This window comes from Oncorhynchus clarkii, chromosome 23 (assembly GCF_045791955.1).
Source record: "Oncorhynchus clarkii lewisi isolate Uvic-CL-2024 chromosome 23, UVic_Ocla_1.0, whole genome shotgun sequence".
NCBI lineage: Eukaryota > Metazoa > Chordata > Actinopteri > Salmoniformes > Salmonidae > Oncorhynchus > Oncorhynchus clarkii.
The window spans coordinates 9,854,019-9,872,499 of NC_092169.1; the positions used below are offsets into that span (position 1 = coordinate 9,854,019).

Below are 18,481 nucleotides of genomic sequence, written 5' to 3' on the forward strand. Positions count from 1 at the left end.
ACTAATCATCTTCTTCAATTTAATCTGTGGTCGTGCTGGGCTGGAACAAAAGCCATCCTTTTGATTCCATCACAAAACAAAATGATTTGTTAGGAAGCACCTTCGTCAATGATCCCGTCTTTTCCCCTGCACCCGTCCTTCAGGGGTCCGTTCCAGTCAGGCCAGGGTCCTCTGGACGCCCAGGTCAAGCTGTTAGAGTTCACCCTGGAGCAGAACTTTGAGGTGGTGTCGGTGAGCACCATCTCCTCTGTCATCGAGTCCATCACCTTCCTGGTGCACCACTACATCACCTGTTCTGACAAGGTGGTGTCCCGCAGCGGTTCCGATAGCGCTGTGGGTGCCCGCGCCTGCTTCGGAGGCCTGTTCGCCAACATCATCCGGCCCGGCGACGCCAAGGCGGTGTGCGGCGAGACCACACGCGACCAACTCATGTTCGACCTGCTCAAGCTGGTCAACGCCCTGGTCCAGCTGCCCCTGTCGGGTGATCGCGAGTTCAGCGGGCGTCTGCCGCCGGCGGGCAGCGGGGCGTCGGACAGCAGCGTGTCGGACGAGGAGAAGGTGTGCGGCAGCAAGGAGGGGGCAGCGGGGGGGTCCACCCCTAACCAGGGCCCTGCGGCCGGAGTGGCTGATCTGGTGCTGGCCAACCAGCAGATCATGAGCCAGATCCTCTCGGCTCTGGGCCAGTGCAACAGCAGCGCCATGGCTATGATCATAGGTAGGCCTTATACTCACACTTCCCTTTTTTAGACAACGTTTATTTAGAGGGATCCCGGATTAGTGGCTAAGATATTCAAGTGCTTCTTATTGATAACGCTTTACCTTCCTGTCTTTAGGTGCTAGTGGTCTCCACCTGACCAAGCATGAGAATTTCCATGGAGGACTAGATGCCATCTCTGTAGGAGATGGCCTTTTCACCATCCTCACCACCCTGAGCAAGAGGGCCACCTCGGTGCAGGTTATGCTGCAGCCCATCCTCACCTACATGGCCTGTGGGTACATGGGCAGACAGGTAAGACTGAGCTCAGCCATGACTGAACGGGCATCATTGATTTTGTCTGTTTTTAGAGATTTACTTGTCAAGATTAAAAGGATTGAGGAAAAATATATTTGCTTTAATAGTACTTCAATTTATTAGATTTATAATTGTTTGACCCGTGGATTCTGAAAGTTTTTAAATCACAAGCAGTCTTTGTATTTCTCCCAGGGTTCCCTGTCGACATGCCAGCTGTCTGAGCCTCTGCTCTGGTTCATCCTCCGAGTGTTGGACACCAGCGAGGCACTTAAGGCATTCCACGACATGGGTATACACACACACACACCTACATACATACACAATAGGGAAATATCCTTGTTCAGGTATACTGTACTGTCAATTAGACTTAACAGGTTGTGTTTGTATTTGACCTGTGTGCAGGTGGGGTCCAGTTGATCTGTAACAACATGGTGACCAGCACACGGGCCATAGTGAACACAGCACGCAGCATGGTGTCCACCATCATGAAGTTTCTGGACACTGGTCCAGGGAAGGCTGCAGATGGCAGCCTTAAAGCCCGGGTCCTAGCTGCCGAGCCCGACAACGCAGAGGGACTCCACAACTTTGCTCCGCTTGGTAAGTGAAGCGTCTCCTCTCATGTTGAATAGGTTCTCTTGTGTTTTTTCCCCTTTGACCTCTATGTGTTGTAAAATGGGAATTGTGTCCTATTGAGTGCTGTTTGTCCCTCTGCAGGCACCATCACTTCCAGCAGCCCCACGGCCCAGCCGGCTGAGGTCCTCCTTCAGGCCACGCCCCCTCACAGACGGGCACGCTCGGCTGCCTGGTCTTACATCTTCCTGCCGGAGGAGGCGTGGTGTGACCTCACCATCCACCTTCCTGCCGCCGTTCTGCTCAAAGAGCTGCACATCCAGCCACACCTGGCTTCTCTCGCCAGTGAGTACTGCACCACGGCCCCGCTGGGGGACACTAGTGCAGACGAGTTGTTAACATAGGAGACTGAATTAAATATAAACAGTTCAGCGAAATCTCTTGCAAAGAAATGACCTTAGTTGTCTAATTGATCATTTAAGTGAAAACCAGCAGGACTGCAGCTCAGGTACCAGCAAGAGAGGTGTGCCACTCTGCTTTAGAGTCTAAAGGGCACATTGTCTACTTACCTCTTAAGCATAGTTTTCCTCATGACTAACTTATTTCATCCACTCAAATATTAACCTACCGCTGTCGACTATAGTGCCATTTTAAATATGCAAAACCTTTTCCATGCTTCTATCCAACACAACACACCATTGTGCCAGGCAGTACCAGTTGGAGAAAATAAAGTTGGAACATATTCCACCATCTATTATTGCTAAACCCCGACGATGTCCCTTTTGTCCTCTCGCCAGCCTGCCCTTCCTCGGTCTCGGTTGAGATCAGCGCGGACGGGGTCAACATGCTGCCTCTGTCCACGCCCATCATCACCAGCGGCCTCACCTACATCAAGATCCAGCTGGTGAAGGCTGAGGTGGCGTCCGCCGTGTGTCTGAGGCTCCACAGGCCCCGCGACGCCAGCACCCTGGGCCTGTCCCAGATCAAACTGCTTGGCCTAACCGCCTTCGGCAACACCTCCTCAGCCACCGTCAACAACCCCTTCCTGCCCTCTGAGGACCAGGTCTCTAAAACCAGGTGCAGACATACTTTCCCTTACAGGAACTTCTGTTAAATGTTACTTGAGAGATAAAAAATAATAAATGAAACACCAGCAGTGTCACAGCAAATCTCTCTTCCTTGCCCTCTCTTTCTCTCCTAGTATTGGCTGGCTACGTCTGCTCCACCACTGTCTTACCCACGTCAGTGACCTGGAGGCCACGATGGCCAGCGCCGCTGCCCCCACCGCCAACCTGCTTCAGACCTGTGCCGCCCTGCTCATGTCCCCCTACTGCGGCATGCACTCGCCGAACATCGAAGCCGTGCTGGTCAAGATCGGCCTGCAGTCCACCCGCATCGGCCTCAAGCTCATCGACATCCTGCTGAGGAACTGTGCAGCCTCCGGCACCGACCCTACCAGTAATTAGCCGCCGCATGAATACAACGCTCATTGAGCACATTTTATAATTTGTGTAATTATACTTAAATCAAAAGATCTTGTCCTTCAGCTCTGTGTGTCATGGCGCTATCGTTTGAGTATCGTTTATATATGGACATCAATGGCTATTTTGTGATTTCTCTTGTCGTTTTTCATTTTTAGACCTGAACAGTCCCCTGCTCTTTGGAAGGCTCAACGGTCTCTCTTCAGACTCCACCATTGACATCCTCTACCAGCTGGGAACCATACAAGATCCTGGGACTAAGGACAGGTAAAGACCCCCTTAACATCTACTGATCTAGGTGTTGAGCCTAGTACTGCTGGATCCATGTAATTTGGGTCTGTGAAAGCGGCTCTCGATATGTTAATTTTGACCTCGTTATCCCCGTCTCTCCCTCCAGGATCCAGGCCCTTCTCCAGTGGGTCCATGACTCATCGCTGGTGGCGGCCCACAAGAGGAGCGGCCCCTTGGGCTACATGCGCCAGAGCAGCTCCTCGTCACGGGAGTATGGCCTCGTCATGCCCTCGCCCTCCCACCTCCACTGTGTGGCGGCCATCTTGTGGCACAGCTACGAGCTCCCCGTGGACTACGACCTCCCAGTGCTGCTCAATGGAGAGCTCTTTGAGTAAGTGTTAAGGGCCGTTCACACCAAGGACTGTAACGATGACTTTAACGGAAATATATATATATATATTTATATTTATAATTCTAGTGACCAGGAGCATTCACACTAAATTCATAACTACAAAAAGAGTGGATAACGAGATCTTTAGTTTGGATCACTTTAATTAAGAGCGATTACATTTGTATTTTTTTGTCCCTCCGACGATAAAACATTGACAACCAATCAAAAACGCATTCTGTTGAAGCGTTGTTGATTCTAGGTGCACGTGGCTGCTCGGAGAGAAGGCTCACGGTAAGCTTGCCTGAATTTTACTGGGCATATGTGAGCGTATTGGTTGCAACATTAATTATAGGACGACTTGGGAGGATGATCCACGACAAATCGCGCATGAGGAGGCCATATTTTCCGGTGGTAGGCCTTCTCTTTCTGGACCTAGTAAACGGAATAGACCCGTAACTGATCCGAATGGTTACATAGTCAGGCCTAGGCTGTACAAAGTTATTTCAGCATGAAGCATTCAGAACAGGACTTTTGAGCAGTTATTCAAATGAGTCTACGTCACTGCAGCTTAACAGCCCTATAGACAATAGTTGTGTACTCACTTGACAACAAAAATACATTCCTCATTGCACTGTGTTGTGGCTTAGGTGTAATAATTTCCTTGTATAAAATCGAAGGCCTGGTCAGTGTCGGGGAGTGCATCAGCCTTCCCGACAGGTAAATATTTATAGCCCTACTATTTAGCTGAAGAATGGCCTAATATCAAGCTTTATATTTAGTTTCTTACTTCGGCTACACATCTCTAGCCTCTCTGTTCCAGCTGTTCTGGTGCACAATAGGCTGTCGGCCACGCAAGCTTCTCCGCAATTCCTCTGTGTGAAATCGCAGGAAAAGCTATAGGCTACTAAAGCTATAGGGCATTTATTTTAGCATCTTTTATACTTGGTCCTAAATAGCCTTTTTTCGTGCTCTTGCTAAGTACTAAATGTAAAATGGGCCAAGTGAACTGTTGCACAGGACAAACACATGAGCACACTGAAAAAGAGCCAAACTAATCACTTGAGCAACCGAGGCAAGCAATGCCATTATGTAAAAGATGCGTTTTTGAATTGCCACATTTACATGAGTTTCTATATTTTTCATTACATGTTCATTGACGTGTTATTTGCAGTTTGTCACTATGACAATTGAAACACCCGGAAGTACAGAATGGTCTTGTTACCACCTTAATAGGCAGCGCGCAGTAGGATTCGTTGATCCGTTGACTGATGGGTGTACTGCAGAACGATCAACGGTCAGCTGGTGTGGATGCTCCCCAACGTTTTGTGGTTGTGTATAATATATATATCATTCTAGTTATCATCCTTGGTGTGAATGACCCCTTATCCTGTCAGGAAGAAACCCACCGGTTCATCCTTGGTGTGCTCTTTTTGTTACGTCGTCGTAGGCTAAGCCGAGCTTTCTCATGCTTTGAGCCATAAATGTTTGTAGAACATCTCATTCTTTGTCGCCTGAGGAGAAAACAGCTCCCTGATAGATTTTCAACCTCTAAGTTTCTCCCATCCCCCCCTCTTGATACTGTATGTCTTATACATATCCTCTGCAGACATGAATACTGCATTTCTACTCTGTAAACATGAATACTTTACATCGAACAGGGAATGCAAAGTAAAAAAAAAAAATACTGACGTCTAACCTTTGGCTCCGTTGATCTCCAACCGACAGACAGAATTGTATACAGACAGAATTGAAAAGGCTCAGAAGGATTCATATGAAGGTTTCTTATCTTGTTATTTTAGGGGGAAAGATGTCTGTCCAGCGAGTGGCGCTTGCTTTGTTTATACCATTTTGTCTCCTTCTCTCCTGTAGACTTCTGTACAACTGGTCCATGTCCCTGCCGAGTAACATGGTGCTGAAGAAGGCAGTAGACAGCCTGCTCTGCTCCATGTGCCACATCCATCCCAGTTACTTCTCTCTGCTCATGTCTTGGATGGGCATCGTGGCCCCGCCCACCGCCGCCCAATCTCAGGCCCAGCACCGCCTCTCCATGACGGACGACGGAAAGAAGCAGCACGACCTCAGCAGCGCCAATGCTAACGCCACCACCAGTGCCGCTGCCACCGGCCTCACCGACGACTCCAAGCACGCGCGGCCGCCCATTGCCCTGTCCGAGTCGGAACTGGCCACTCTGGCTTCAGCCTCCCAGTCACCCGGGGCAATAGAGCAGCTGCTGGACTCGGGCCTGCCCTCTCTGCTAGTCCGCAGCCTGGCCGGACTCTGCTGTGGCCTCCTGGCTGCCGCTGACCTGCCCCTGCCCGCCACCGCCCAGGCTGAACGACGGCAACACCATCACAACCACCACCCCCACTGCTCCTCCTCTTCATCCTCCTCTTCCTCTCAGAGCAGGGTGCCCCTGTCTGCAGAGCTGGCAGCCCCAGTGCTGCGTTTCCTCACAGAGGTGGGGAACAGTCATGCCATGAAGGACTGGCTTGGTGGGCCTGAGGTGAACTCTCTGTGGACCGCTCTGCTGTTCCTGCTGTGCCACTCCAGTGCTAGCGTAGGGGGAGCCAGTGGTGGCCAGGGGCACACGGGAGCCCACTCTGCTGCCTCCGGTGGTGCGTGCTGCCCCCCTCCTCCGCCTCCACCCCTGCCCTCTGGGTCGCGCTACTCTCTAGCCTCCTCGTCCCGGGGCAGCGGGCTCACCACCCAGCAGAGGACAGCCATCGAGAACGCCACAGTGGCCTTCTTCCTGCAGTGCATCTCCTGCCACCCCAACAACCAGCGGCTCATGGCACAGGTCTGGTGGAATGCCTTGACGACACACATTTCCACCTGACCTACAGGTGACTGTGATGTTTTACTAACGTGTGTTTATGGTGGTTTCTCCCTCTCCGTAGGTGCTGTGCGAGCTCTTCCAGTCGGCCCCCCAGCGTGGAAACGTGCCCGTCTCTGGCAACATCTCCGGCTTCATCCGCAGGCTCTTCCTACAACTCATGCTGGAGGACGAGAAGGTCACAGTCTTCCTGCAGTCGCCCTGTCCGGTGGGTACCAAGTTTTTGTAGGCTCTGATCTCGGATCAGCTCTCCATACCCTCAGTCCTAAACTTAACCATAACGTGGGAAAATGTCAAACTGACCTTAAATCATAATCTTGGAGTAATTTAATTATCCTACCTATGGACTTGCATTGGAAAGAAATAATGCTGTGATGTGATATCCCCAGGTGGCCACAAGGGGCCAGCCCAGCAGTACAGACAATCCCTCTTCACTCGAGGCTTTCCCCAGACTGATGCTTGTCGGAGAAATGGCACTGCACTTCAGTCACATTAATGCTCCATCTTTCACCCTCCTCACTGATTAGTTGTCATGAGTGGAGTTTAGAGAGCAGTCACGGTGGTGGTGGTGGGGGGGGTTTCAATTGTCTAAAGATAATTTCATTTGAACCTCCTACCTCTCGCTGTCCTCATTATTATGCCCCATCCCGTTTTTGATGATATACATGGTGTCAGGGAAGGGTGAGGGTCATTCCATGGTCAAGGTGAAGGATGACTGTTGTGCATGGCATGCCGAGAGGTTTCTGATTATGCACAGAGAGACAAGCCTACATGTACTTTAACTTAGGAGGTAATTTGTGTGCTGAATTACACAAGGAGTCCTGGGAATCACAGCCGTGAAGGTTAATCATGTATGATCAGTATGTGATTAATAGCAGGGTGGGTCTACATGCTAATGTGTTTACGCCTTAGGTAATGTCATAGTCCACCTTCTTGTGCCCCCCCCAAAAAAGGTTTTACTTACAGTACCAGTCAAAAGTTTGAACACACCTACTCATTGAAAGGTTTTTCTTTATTTTAAAAATGTTCTACATTGTAGAATAATAGTGAAGACATCCTAACTATGAAATGACACATATGGAATAATGTAGTAACCAACAAAGTGTGAAACAAATCAAAATATATTTGAGATTGTTCAAAGTAGCCACCCTTTGCCTTGATGACAGCTTTGCACACTCTTGGCTTCACCTGGAATTATTTTCCAACAGTCTTGAATGAGTCTTGAGTGAGTCTTAGATGAGTTGCGGTCCAAATCATACCAAACCATCTCAATTGGGTTGAGGTCAGGTGATTCTGGAGTCCAGGTCATCTGATGCAACATTCATCACTCTCTGTCTTGGTCAAATAGCCCTTACACAGCCTGGAGGTGTGTTGGATCATTTTCCTGTTGAAAAACAAATGATAGTCCCGCTAAGTGCAAACCAGATGGGATGGCGTATCGCTTCAGAATGCTGTGGTAGCTATGCTGGTTAAGCGTGCCTTGAATTCTAAATAAATCACAGTATCACCAGCAAAGCACCATCACACCTCCTCCATGCTTCACGGTGGGAACCACACATGCAGAGATAATCCGTTCACCTACTCTGGGTCTCACAAAGACACAATGTTTGCAACCAAAAATCTCAAATTTGAACTCATCAGACCGAAAGACAGATTTCCACCGGTCTAATGTCCATTGCTCGTGTTTCTTGGCCCGAACTGGTCTCTTCTTATTCGTATCTTTTTAGTAGTGGTTTCTTTGCAGCAATTTGACCATGAAGGCCTGATTCACACAGTCTCCTCTGTACAGTTGATGTTGAGGTGTTACTTGAACTCTGTAAAGCATTTATTTGGGCTGCAATTTCTGAGGCTGGTAACTCTAATGAACTTATTCTCTGCAGCAGAGGTAACTCTGGGTCTTCCTTTCCTGTGGCGGTCCTCATGAGAGCCAGTTTCATCATAGCACTTGATGGTTTTTGCGACTGCATTTGGAGAAACTTTCAAAGTTCTGGACTGACCTTCATGTCTTAAAGTTATGATGGACTGTCGTTTGTCTTTGCTTATTTGAGCTGTTCTTGCCATAATATGGACTTAGCCCTATTTGGTAAAATGATATCTTCTGTATTACCACCCCTACCGTGTTACAACACAACTGATTGGCTCAAACGCATAAAGAAGTAAAGAAATTCCACAAATTAACAAGGCACACCTGTTAATTGAAATGCATTCCAGGTGACTACCTCAAGAATGTGGTTGAGAGAATGACAGGAGTGTGCAAAGCTGTCAAGGTGGCTACAAATAAATATAAAATATATTTTGATTTAACACTTTTGGTTACTACATGATTTCTTATGTGTTATTTCATGGTTTTTATGTCTCCACTATTATTCTACAATGTAGAAAATGGTACAAATAAAGAATCCCTTGAATGAGTAGTGGTCAACTTTTGACTGATATTGTACATCAGGCTTTTTCAGATCTGCAAAAAGTGAATGATGTGTTCTGTAGACTTGCCCAACATTTTCATTTCATCAGCGTTGTAATTGTCAGTTGATCTGTGATATTTAAGTAAGGATCACTACATTTCTCCCTAATCGGAATCTCACTGGAGGGAACTTTGACATTTTGATTTGCTGTCAATCAAAAAAAAAACGGTTGACTTTTTATTATGCTCGCGACCATACCAAGATATGGGTTCTTGAACATTATTGTTCCAATGAGACGTGTATTAGACTTGCCTAAAAGCCAAGGTGCATGTTTCAAACAGCATTTTATATTACATCATCTTGATGGCTTCTGCTGCCAGGCTAGTCACTGCAGTGTAGAGTTGTCAGGAAAGTGTACTGTGGGGCCTGAGTGACGGTTGTGAGGTTGTGTTTGGAGCTGCAGTGACTTGTCCAAGGACCCTCCGTAGCCGAGCCGTGCTCTGGCGACACCACCATGCCTGCAGGTCGCAGAAGGCGATGGATGTCGCCTGGGATGTCGTGAACATGTAACATTCATGCTGAATGAGAAGCCTTGTCAACTCCAATAAAGGTCGAGGCAGGAGTGATGGAGTGGGAGGTCTTTAGCCAAGGCCGGCCTCATTCAATCTCAATGTGGCCCTGCGTAGTGCTACTGAATCTTTCATAACTTGCGTCTCTCTTTCACTCTCGTAGTCATGATAATTCATAACATTGGTGGTATTATGTACTTGGTCTGTCCTAATACTTTCTCATCCGTCTTCAGCTGTACAAGGGCCGTATCAACGCTACCAGCCATGTGATCCAGCACCCCATGTACGGAGCAGGGCACAAGTACCGCACTCTCCACCTCCCCATCTCCACCACCCTGGCTGAAGTCCTGGACCGGGTGTCTGGTACGTCTGCTGCCCCTACCCATCTGTCACTAAGTGTGTTACGCAACATTGATGGGGAATTACTTTAAATATTCTCCTCGTAACCTCATCAACCTCCTCAATATTATGTGGCCCTCAGATAAAGTGGAGCAGAGTGTCCCTTGCCACTCAGACAAACCCTCCTCCGACAGCCACAGACACACGGGATTTGAATGGCGGGGGAAACCCGCTCTCCGTACGCCGCTCGTCATTCAAGCATTTTATCCCCTCTCACTGGGTCCTTAAATGATTTAAAAGGCAGCCATATTTGAAGTTAATGCACCATGTCGGCACCTCGCACATTGTCGGACACACAGACACACACACACACACACACACACACACACACACACACACACACACATCTCCCTGGGCATAAACATTGACCTTTTCAGGCAACTGCTGGGTCCACTCACATCTCCTCATTAGTGTGAGTATGGAAGAGCGTCTCGCCATATTATTTTCCCAGCAGGTGGAGATGAGCGTTCTGATTAATGGCTACGGAGTTGATCAGCTGGTGGCAACTGCATTTTAGAGAGAACATCAGTCGAAACGTACGCTTAACCCCCGTACACATGCCTAGCATAGTGGCACTTAAATCACACACCCTCATTCCGGTCTTTAACCCGGCTGGTCCACTCTGTGATTGAAATAGCCCTGCGTGAGCTGACGCACTGATTTATTTGTATTATTTTGTTGGCCTTTTTCAGAAGTCCCAGAGTTACGTAAGAAGCACTGAATCCAATGTTTCCTTGTGCTCTATTAAATAACTCATACATTTCCTAAAATTGTCGTTGAGGCCCAGTCTCTCTCTCTAAACTAACCCGGCCTGTCCCCTTCTCCTTAAGGGGGACGATGTTCGCACCTATAATCTCAGGGAGCAAATAGCCTATGTCCATTCTAGATTAGAAAAGCCCTCTTAAAAACATGCACCCCCCCCCTCAAAACATGATCAAACAGTAATATAAACCCAGATGGGAGAGGTGTTAAATTTAAGGCATTATCTGGTTGTCAATGTCGCGCGTGTGGTGGTGGGCTCCAGCTTTGTGGCGGCATGGCCCGGTTAGCTGTGTGGCTATGATAAGTGGCTCTCTTCCCGGGACCTTGAGAACACCAGATGGAGGCCTGATACAACAGGGCGTTATGAGGCTCTACCCAGTGAGGGAGGGGCAGGCTCAGTTAATAATACAGCCCAGACCGCTACATACAGCTAGCGCTAGCCAGGGGTCTTTTTAAAGGAGCCTGCGGTAGTGGCCCTTGGAATTGCTAATAGCAGATTATTTGCTATCTAGCCCATCTTATCTGAAATCCCAGGGAATGGAGGACTGAGATGGGCCAACGTCTCATTGATTGCGTAGCCTTGTTCGTGCATACATTAGGGTTGATGTCAATACTTGTGTGCACTGGACCAGTTGGCCACTGGCGACTGAGGCTGTACATATTATGACAATTAGCATTTACTCTTTCACATGTGACTTGTTACCGAAGGGTGGCTCTAATGTGCCCCGTCTCGGTCTCTCCCCTCCATCCCTTATTCAGACACCCCCAGCATCACAGCAAAGCTGATCAATGAACAGAAGGAGGACAAGGAGAAGAAGAATCAAGAGGAGAAGGAGAAGATGAAGACCGACAGTGGTTTCCAGGACAACTACAGCGTTGTCGTGGCCTCAGGTACACGTTTTGGCTCTCTCCAATCTGTCAGCTTATCGTGGTGGGCAACCTCATCCCTTCCCTCCCACGCCTGCCAATCATTATGGCTTAGCAGGAGTAGATTAATTAATTTATCCTGTTGCACCAATTAGAGGGCAAGAATTGTTTGGCTGGTAGCTGGGCTTCCAGCCCTATGTTGAGCTCCTGCACCAAATGTAAAGGGAATGATTGATATATATATTTGTAAATGGACAAATGGCTTAATATCCCATTTTTCTTGAAATATTGAAAGTGTTTGGTAGATGAGAAGCATTAGACAGAAGCACACCTCTAGAATCACATTCCCTAGCATGTAAAAGTGCAATTTTACGTGATAAAATGACCGGTGTGTGTTTCCCTGCCAGGCTTGAAGTCCCAGTCGAAGAGAGCTCTTTCCACCCCTCCTCGTCCCCCTTCGCGGAGGGGCCGGGTGATGAGCGACAAGCTGACATCCTCCTCAGGTGTGGACCCCTCCGCCAAAACGCTCAGCGTGCCTGTCTTCCACCTCTACCACAAGCTGCTCCCAGGTACTGTACACACACACACACAGTTGTCAGCTCCCCTCCTTCCAGAACCTCCCTCTGCCAAGGGAAGCCTATTGATCCGACCTGCTTAATGAAGCTGTGACCTCCGTCTCAGTCAATTCATTGAGCCAGTGTGTGTTGCTGGGACCCTGGGGTGTCCAGGTAAATGTTCATTTAACTTTTGATACTTTCGATGTTGTTACTTTTAGACATTGTGTCAATATTGAAAATCACAGCCAACCAGATCCAAGTATTCCCAAACTCTGGGAAGATGAGCAGAAACATGATCAGACCTGGGTTTGCAAGGACATGGATGTACTATGAGCAAAAACAGCACTCCATCCATGATGTCTTGTCTTCACATGTTGTCATTGTTATCTAGGTCACTAGCCTTCATGATACATAGCTGTCATGTATTTCCTGTCCCTCTGGGCCTGGTAGTGTAACCACAAGGCTTTGGTTCCTCACTGTGAACACTGTCTCATCCCCCCCTCCACCCCTCAGGTCAGCCCCTGCCGGTAGAGATGACACTGGCTCAGCTGTTGACCCTGCTTTATGACCGTAAGCTGCCCCAGGGCTACCGGTCCATCGACTTGACCGTCAAACTGGGCTCCAAGGTCATCGCCGACCCGGGCCTCTCCAAGACGGACTCGTTCAAACGGCTCCGCACAGAGAAAGGTATTTTAGAGCATTCACGTACATACAAGCACATGCTTGCGTTCAGACATATAACACACACACACACACACACACACACACACACACACACACACACACACACACACACACACACAATCTCACACTCCTCCTACCTCCCTCTGCTTCTGTCATTTTTCTTCTTGCTCTGCAGTTAGTGTGTAAAGTGAGCCCAGAACGTCTCTCTCCACGCATCCCCTGACAGCCCATTCCACAGCGCGATTAATGGCTCTCCCCTTTCACTGCCATCCATTTCTCTGTCTGAGCGCTGGGCCTCTGTCTCCTGAGATGTCGTATGGTGCCATTACCAGTCTCTGGAACGGGTGGGCCAGTGGGAGACTCATACTCACTCCGCTCTTCTTCACTGTTGCGTAATAGGGCTCAGGAAGCAAATGTATATCCAGTTCTACAATGACGCTGTACACTAGTGGTGTCCAACTCATTTTTCACCGGGGGCCGCATTCTTCGAGGTCTGGAGGGCCACGCTTCAAATTGTGTATATACACTGCTCAAAAAAAATAAAGGGAACACTAAAATAACACATCCTAGATCTGAATGAATGAAATTCTTATTAAATACTTTTTTCTTTACATAGTTGAATGTGCCGACAACAAAATCACACAAAAATTATCAATGGAAATCAAATTGATCAACCCATGGAGGTCTGGAGTCACACTCAAAATTAAAGTGGAAAACCACACTACAGGCTGATCCAGCTTTGATGTAATGTCCTTAAAACAAGTCAAAATGAGGCTCAGTAGTGTGTGTGGCCTCCACGTGCCTGTATGACTTCCCTACAACGCCTGGGCATGCTCCTGATGAGGTGGCGGATGGTCTCCTGAGGGATCTCCTCCCAGACCTGGACTAAAGCACCCGCCAACTCCTGGACAGTCTGTGGTGCAACGTGGCATTGGTGGATGGAGCGAGACATTATGTCCCAGATGTGCTCAATTGGATTCAGGTCTGGGGAACGGGCGGGCCAGTCCATAGCATCAATGCCTTCCTCTTGCAGGAACTGCTGACACACTCCAGCCACATGAGGTCTAGCATTGTCTTGCATTAGGAGGAACCCAGGTCCAACCGCACCAGCATATGGTCTCACAAGGGGTCTGAGGATCTCATCTCGGTATCTAATGGCAGTCAGGCTACCTCTGGCGAGCACATGGAGGGCTGTGCGGCCCCCCAAAGAAATGCCACCCCACACCATGACTGACCCACCGCCAAACCGGTCATGCTGGAGGATGTTGCAGGCAGCAGAACGTTCTCCACGGTGTCTCCAGACTCTGTCACGTCTGTCACATGTGCTCAGTGTGAACCTGCTTTCATCTGTGAAGAGGACAGGGCGCCAGTGGCGTTTTTGCCAATCTTGGTGTTCTCTGGCAAATGCCAAACGTCCTGCACGGTGTTGGGCTGTAAGCACAACCCCCACCTGTGGACGTCGGGCCCTCATACCACCCTCATGGAGTCTGTTTCGGACCGTTTGAGCAGACACATGCACATTTGTGGCCTGCTGGAGGTCATTTTGCAGGGCTCTGGCAGTGCTCCTCCTGCTCCTCCTTGCACAAAGGCGGAGGTAGCGGTCCTGCTGCTTGGTTGTTGCCCTCCTACGGCCTCCTCCACGTCTCCTGATGTACTGGCCTGTCTCCTGGTAGCGCCTCCATGCTCTGGACACTACGCTGACAGACACAGCAAACCACCTTGCCACAGCTCGCATTGATGTGCCATCCTGGATGAGCTGCACTACCTGAGACACTTGTGTGGGTTGTAGACTCCGTCTCATGCTACCACTAGAGTGAAAGCACCGCCAGCATTCAAAAGTGACCAGAACATCAGCCAGGAAGCATAGGAACTGAGAAGTGGTCTGTGGTCACCATCTGACTTGGAGTTACATTGTGTTTAAGTGTTCCCTTTATTTTTTTGAGCAGTGTATTTTCTTGCAGTCAAGATTTGCAGTCAACAAAATCTATCATTTTCTATGCTGCCTGGCTGTTTAGCGTTCATTGTGGTGATTATTAGGGAGCTGGACAGTCAAACTATGAATGTAGGTCCATTTATTTCTACACAATTTTGATTTGGAGTCATTTGCATTTGAACGTATATTGCGTTTGTTTGGCACCCCTGCTTGTACGCCTTCTCTGCCTCTTGGGCCAGGGTTTACTTAAGATGGAAAGCTATTATTTTGCGATCATCAATTGGCCTCAATGACTTCACTGTAAGAGAAAGATGGAAATGTTTGCTGTATGACAAAAATGAGTTTGGACGAGGGAATGGAGGCTTGAAAATGGCATGGGTGTATCAACTTCAGTAAATACAGGCCAGTCTTTTTCCATCAAATCCCATTTGAATGTAACTTTGTTTTTTTGGTCCCCCTTGTATCCCCTGTTACCTGGTATTCCTGCTTCAAAAGAAAAGCTCTGATGCTTGAAAGCTCCTAGTGCAACCTGACCACCCAATCAGATTCCACTCTCTACTTTTCAAGCACCGCTTGTTCCCAAAGCTGTTTTAGCCATTAACATCGAGGGAAACCTTTTTATACAAGATTCATGTCCTCTGTAAATGTCATTATAACATCTATATAAGATTCATGTCCTCTGTAAATGTCACTATAACATCTATATAAGATTCATGTCCTCTGTAAATGTCACTATAACATCTATATAAGATTCATGTCCTCTAAATGTCACTATAACATCTATATAAGATTCATGTCCTCTGTAAATGTCACTATAACATCTATATGAGATTCATGTCTGATATAGATTTTATACTAACACTACGCTCCATGTAATGGTTTCACCTGGTAAATGTTATTAGTCACCCTTTTTAAAGACTGCGTTGGAGCAGGATTTTAGGGATGATGCTACTAGATTTAGCCTCCCCTCTCCTAGCTTTGACGGTCAGTACCAGGTCACACATGATAGCATGGGGAGGATACATTTTGGGCATTACGATATGACAGCCAGCCAGAGCAGTTGATGTTTTAGTTTGATGTCAGCGCTAGTAATGTGCAAACGTAGTCAAATTGTTTGGTTGCCTGGTTCAATAATCCAGTGATTTTTTTTTTTTTTTACTGGTAGCCTATGGCTATGCGAACACCGTCTTTAGGTGTAGTCTCAACCATATGTTGTACTAAATGCATTAAAACTGAACTAATGGCTGACAAAATAATCCAAATCTAGGTGTTTGCTCTTACAAATGTGTGTGTGTGTAGTCAAAACACATCAGATTTTTTTGGGTGTAAAATTCATTTGTCCCTGTGATTCCATACCAGTCACTCAATTCAGGGCTAAATTCAATGTAGTTTCCACTAACTCTGTGGCAAGATATTGTTTGCTTTACACCGAAACCTACCCTAGTGCCTTTTTCTCTCTCGCTGCAGGCTGGTTGTTCTGTTGTGAAGAGAGCCCATGCATGGTAGCACTGCTACAAAGCCGAGAGCCTGTCTCTCTTTCCGTCAGTGTGGATATTAGATTTTTTTGGCAGTTCACATCCTATATGCCGCCCCTGGCACCCTGGGGCTAATTGCTAACGCTAGCCGCCACCACCTACTCTGCATGCAGTGGAGAGCGTCAACTCCTACCTGCAGTGCACCATCTTCTTCCTCACCTCAGTCCCACTGGATGACATGTCCGTCCCCCTGTTGGGTGAGATATTTTAAAAGGCAACTGTCAATCAGTTCAGCCAACCCACTACTAGAACAGTGGTCTGTTAGTGGTTACCCAAGATGGGAGGCCGGTGACCTGCGTGTTATCTGCTAATGAGTCTGCCCAGCTCCAAACCCATTTCACCAAGACAGTCTTCAGCCAGACACTAACCCACCTGATTAGGTCTATCATTGTCTTCATTGAACCGCTTTCGTTTAACCTCTGTGCACTCTGGAGTTCAGATAATTAGTTGAGGCGTATAGATTAGAAACGATCTGAAGCCTGCCGAAGGGTGTATATTCAGCATATTCTCTGGTCTAGGGTAAAGGAACACTTTATGTAAAAGGAATGCATGCAGTGCATACACATTTTCAGCCTGTGTATTGGTGCACATTTGTGGCGTCTGTTGTGTTTGAAAGCCCTCAGCCCATTTCTCTGTGCGTTGAACCATATACCATGCTACAATGCCTTCTGAAAGTATTCAGACCCCTTGACTTTTGTTTTGTTACAGCCTTTTTCAAAATATTTGCCAAAATCCTCAGCAATCTACACACAATACCCCATAATGACAAAGCAAAACGTTTTTTTTAGAAATGTTTGCAAATGTATTAAAAATAAACATACCTTATTTACGTAAGCATTCAGATCCTTTGACTCGAAATTGAGTTCAGATGCATCCTGTTTCCATTGATCATCTTTGAGATGACTCTACAACTTGATTGGAGTCCACCCGTGGTAAATTCAATTGATGGGACATGATTCGGAAAGCCACACACCTGTCTATATAAGGTTCCACAGTTGACAATGCATGTCAGAGCAAAAACCAAGTCATGAGGTGAAAGGAATTGTCCGTAGAGCTCCGAGACAGGATCTGGGCAAGGGTACCAAAAAATTTCAGCAGCATTGAAGGTCCCCAAGAACACAGTGGCCTCCATTTTTATATGGAAGAAGTTTGGAATCACCAAGAATCTTCCTAGAGCTGGCCGCCCGGCCCAACTGAGCAGTCGGGGGAGGAGGGTTTTGGTCAGGGGGGTGATTAAGAGACCCGATGGTCATTCTGACAGGGCTCTAGAGTTTCTCTGTGGCGATGGTTGTCCTTCTGGAAGGTTTTCCCATCTCTGCAGCTCTCTACCAATCAGGCCTTTATGGTAGAGTGGCCAGACGGAAGCCAGTAAAAGGCACATGAGAGCCCGCTTGGAGTTTGCCAAAAAGCACCTAAAGACTCTTTGACCATGAGAAACAAGATTCTCTGGTCTGAAACCAAGATTGAACTCTTTGGCCTAAATGCAAAGCGTCACGTCTGGAGGAAACCTGGCATCATCCCTACAGTTAAACTTAGGGGTGGCAGCATCCTGCTGTGGGGATGTTTTTCAGGGACTGTGAGACTAATCAGGATCGAGGCAAAGATGAACGGAGGACAGTACAGAGCGATGCTTGACGACAAACCTGCCCCAGAGTGCTCAGGGTCTCAGACTGGGGTGAAGGTTCACCTTCCAACAGGACAACGATCCTAAGCACACAGCCAGGACAACACAGGAATGGCTTTGGGACAATTCTCTGAATGTCCTTGAGTGGCCCAGACTTGAACCCTATCGACATCTCTGGAGAGACCTGAAAGTAGCTGTGCACCGACGCTCCCCATCCCACCTGACAAGCGCTTGAGAGGATCTGCAGAGAAGAATGGGAGAAACTCCCCAAATACAGGGGTGCCAAGTTTGTAGCGTCATATCAAAGAAGACAAAGCTGTAATCGCTGCCAAAGGTGGTTCAACAAAGTACTGAGTAAAGGGTCTGGATACTTAATGTGGATACATGATATGTAATTTCTTGTGTTTTAATAAATTAGCAAACATTTTTAAACGTTTTTGCTTTTTCATTATGGGGTATTTTGTGTAGATTGTTTTTTCCCCCCCTCAATCAATTTTATTATAAGACTGTAACCTAACAAAATGTGGAAGAAGTCAAGGGATCTGAATGCTTTCTAAAGGCACTGTATGTACAGTAAAATGCCTGCCTGCCGACACTTACTGCGTACCTCACCTTAAATTTCCTCAGA

The 18,481-nt window shown here is 47.7% G+C and overlaps 1 protein-coding gene across 18 annotated transcripts in view; it reads left to right on the forward strand.

The window, feature by feature from the left end:
- Positions 1 to 18,481, forward strand: part of LOC139381137 (dual E2 ubiquitin-conjugating enzyme/E3 ubiquitin-protein ligase BIRC6-like) — a 141,314-nt gene that overhangs the window by 54,259 nt on the left and 68,574 nt on the right. For 14 of the 18 annotated variants that reach the window (XM_071124458.1, XM_071124463.1, XM_071124468.1 and 11 more), the window contains 15 exons: positions 144 to 715; positions 834 to 1,009; positions 1,187 to 1,301; positions 1,415 to 1,609; positions 1,727 to 1,927; positions 2,380 to 2,659; positions 2,784 to 3,040; positions 3,222 to 3,330; positions 3,461 to 3,685; positions 5,555 to 6,482; positions 6,583 to 6,726; positions 9,726 to 9,855; positions 11,413 to 11,544; positions 11,928 to 12,089; positions 12,591 to 12,764. In XM_071124458.1, coding sequence (XP_070980559.1) covers positions 144 to 715; positions 834 to 1,009; positions 1,187 to 1,301; positions 1,415 to 1,609; positions 1,727 to 1,927; positions 2,380 to 2,659; positions 2,784 to 3,040; positions 3,222 to 3,330; positions 3,461 to 3,685; positions 5,555 to 6,482; positions 6,583 to 6,726; positions 9,726 to 9,855; positions 11,413 to 11,544; positions 11,928 to 12,089; positions 12,591 to 12,764 — 3,800 coding nt within the window. The remainder of the gene's footprint in view (positions 1 to 143; positions 716 to 833; positions 1,010 to 1,186; positions 1,302 to 1,414; positions 1,610 to 1,726; positions 1,928 to 2,379; positions 2,660 to 2,783; positions 3,041 to 3,221; positions 3,331 to 3,460; positions 3,686 to 5,554; positions 6,483 to 6,582; positions 6,727 to 9,725; positions 9,856 to 11,412; positions 11,545 to 11,927; positions 12,090 to 12,590; positions 12,765 to 18,481) is intronic. The other 4 variants (XM_071124462.1, XM_071124469.1, XM_071124471.1 and 1 more) reach the window with 1 other exon arrangement.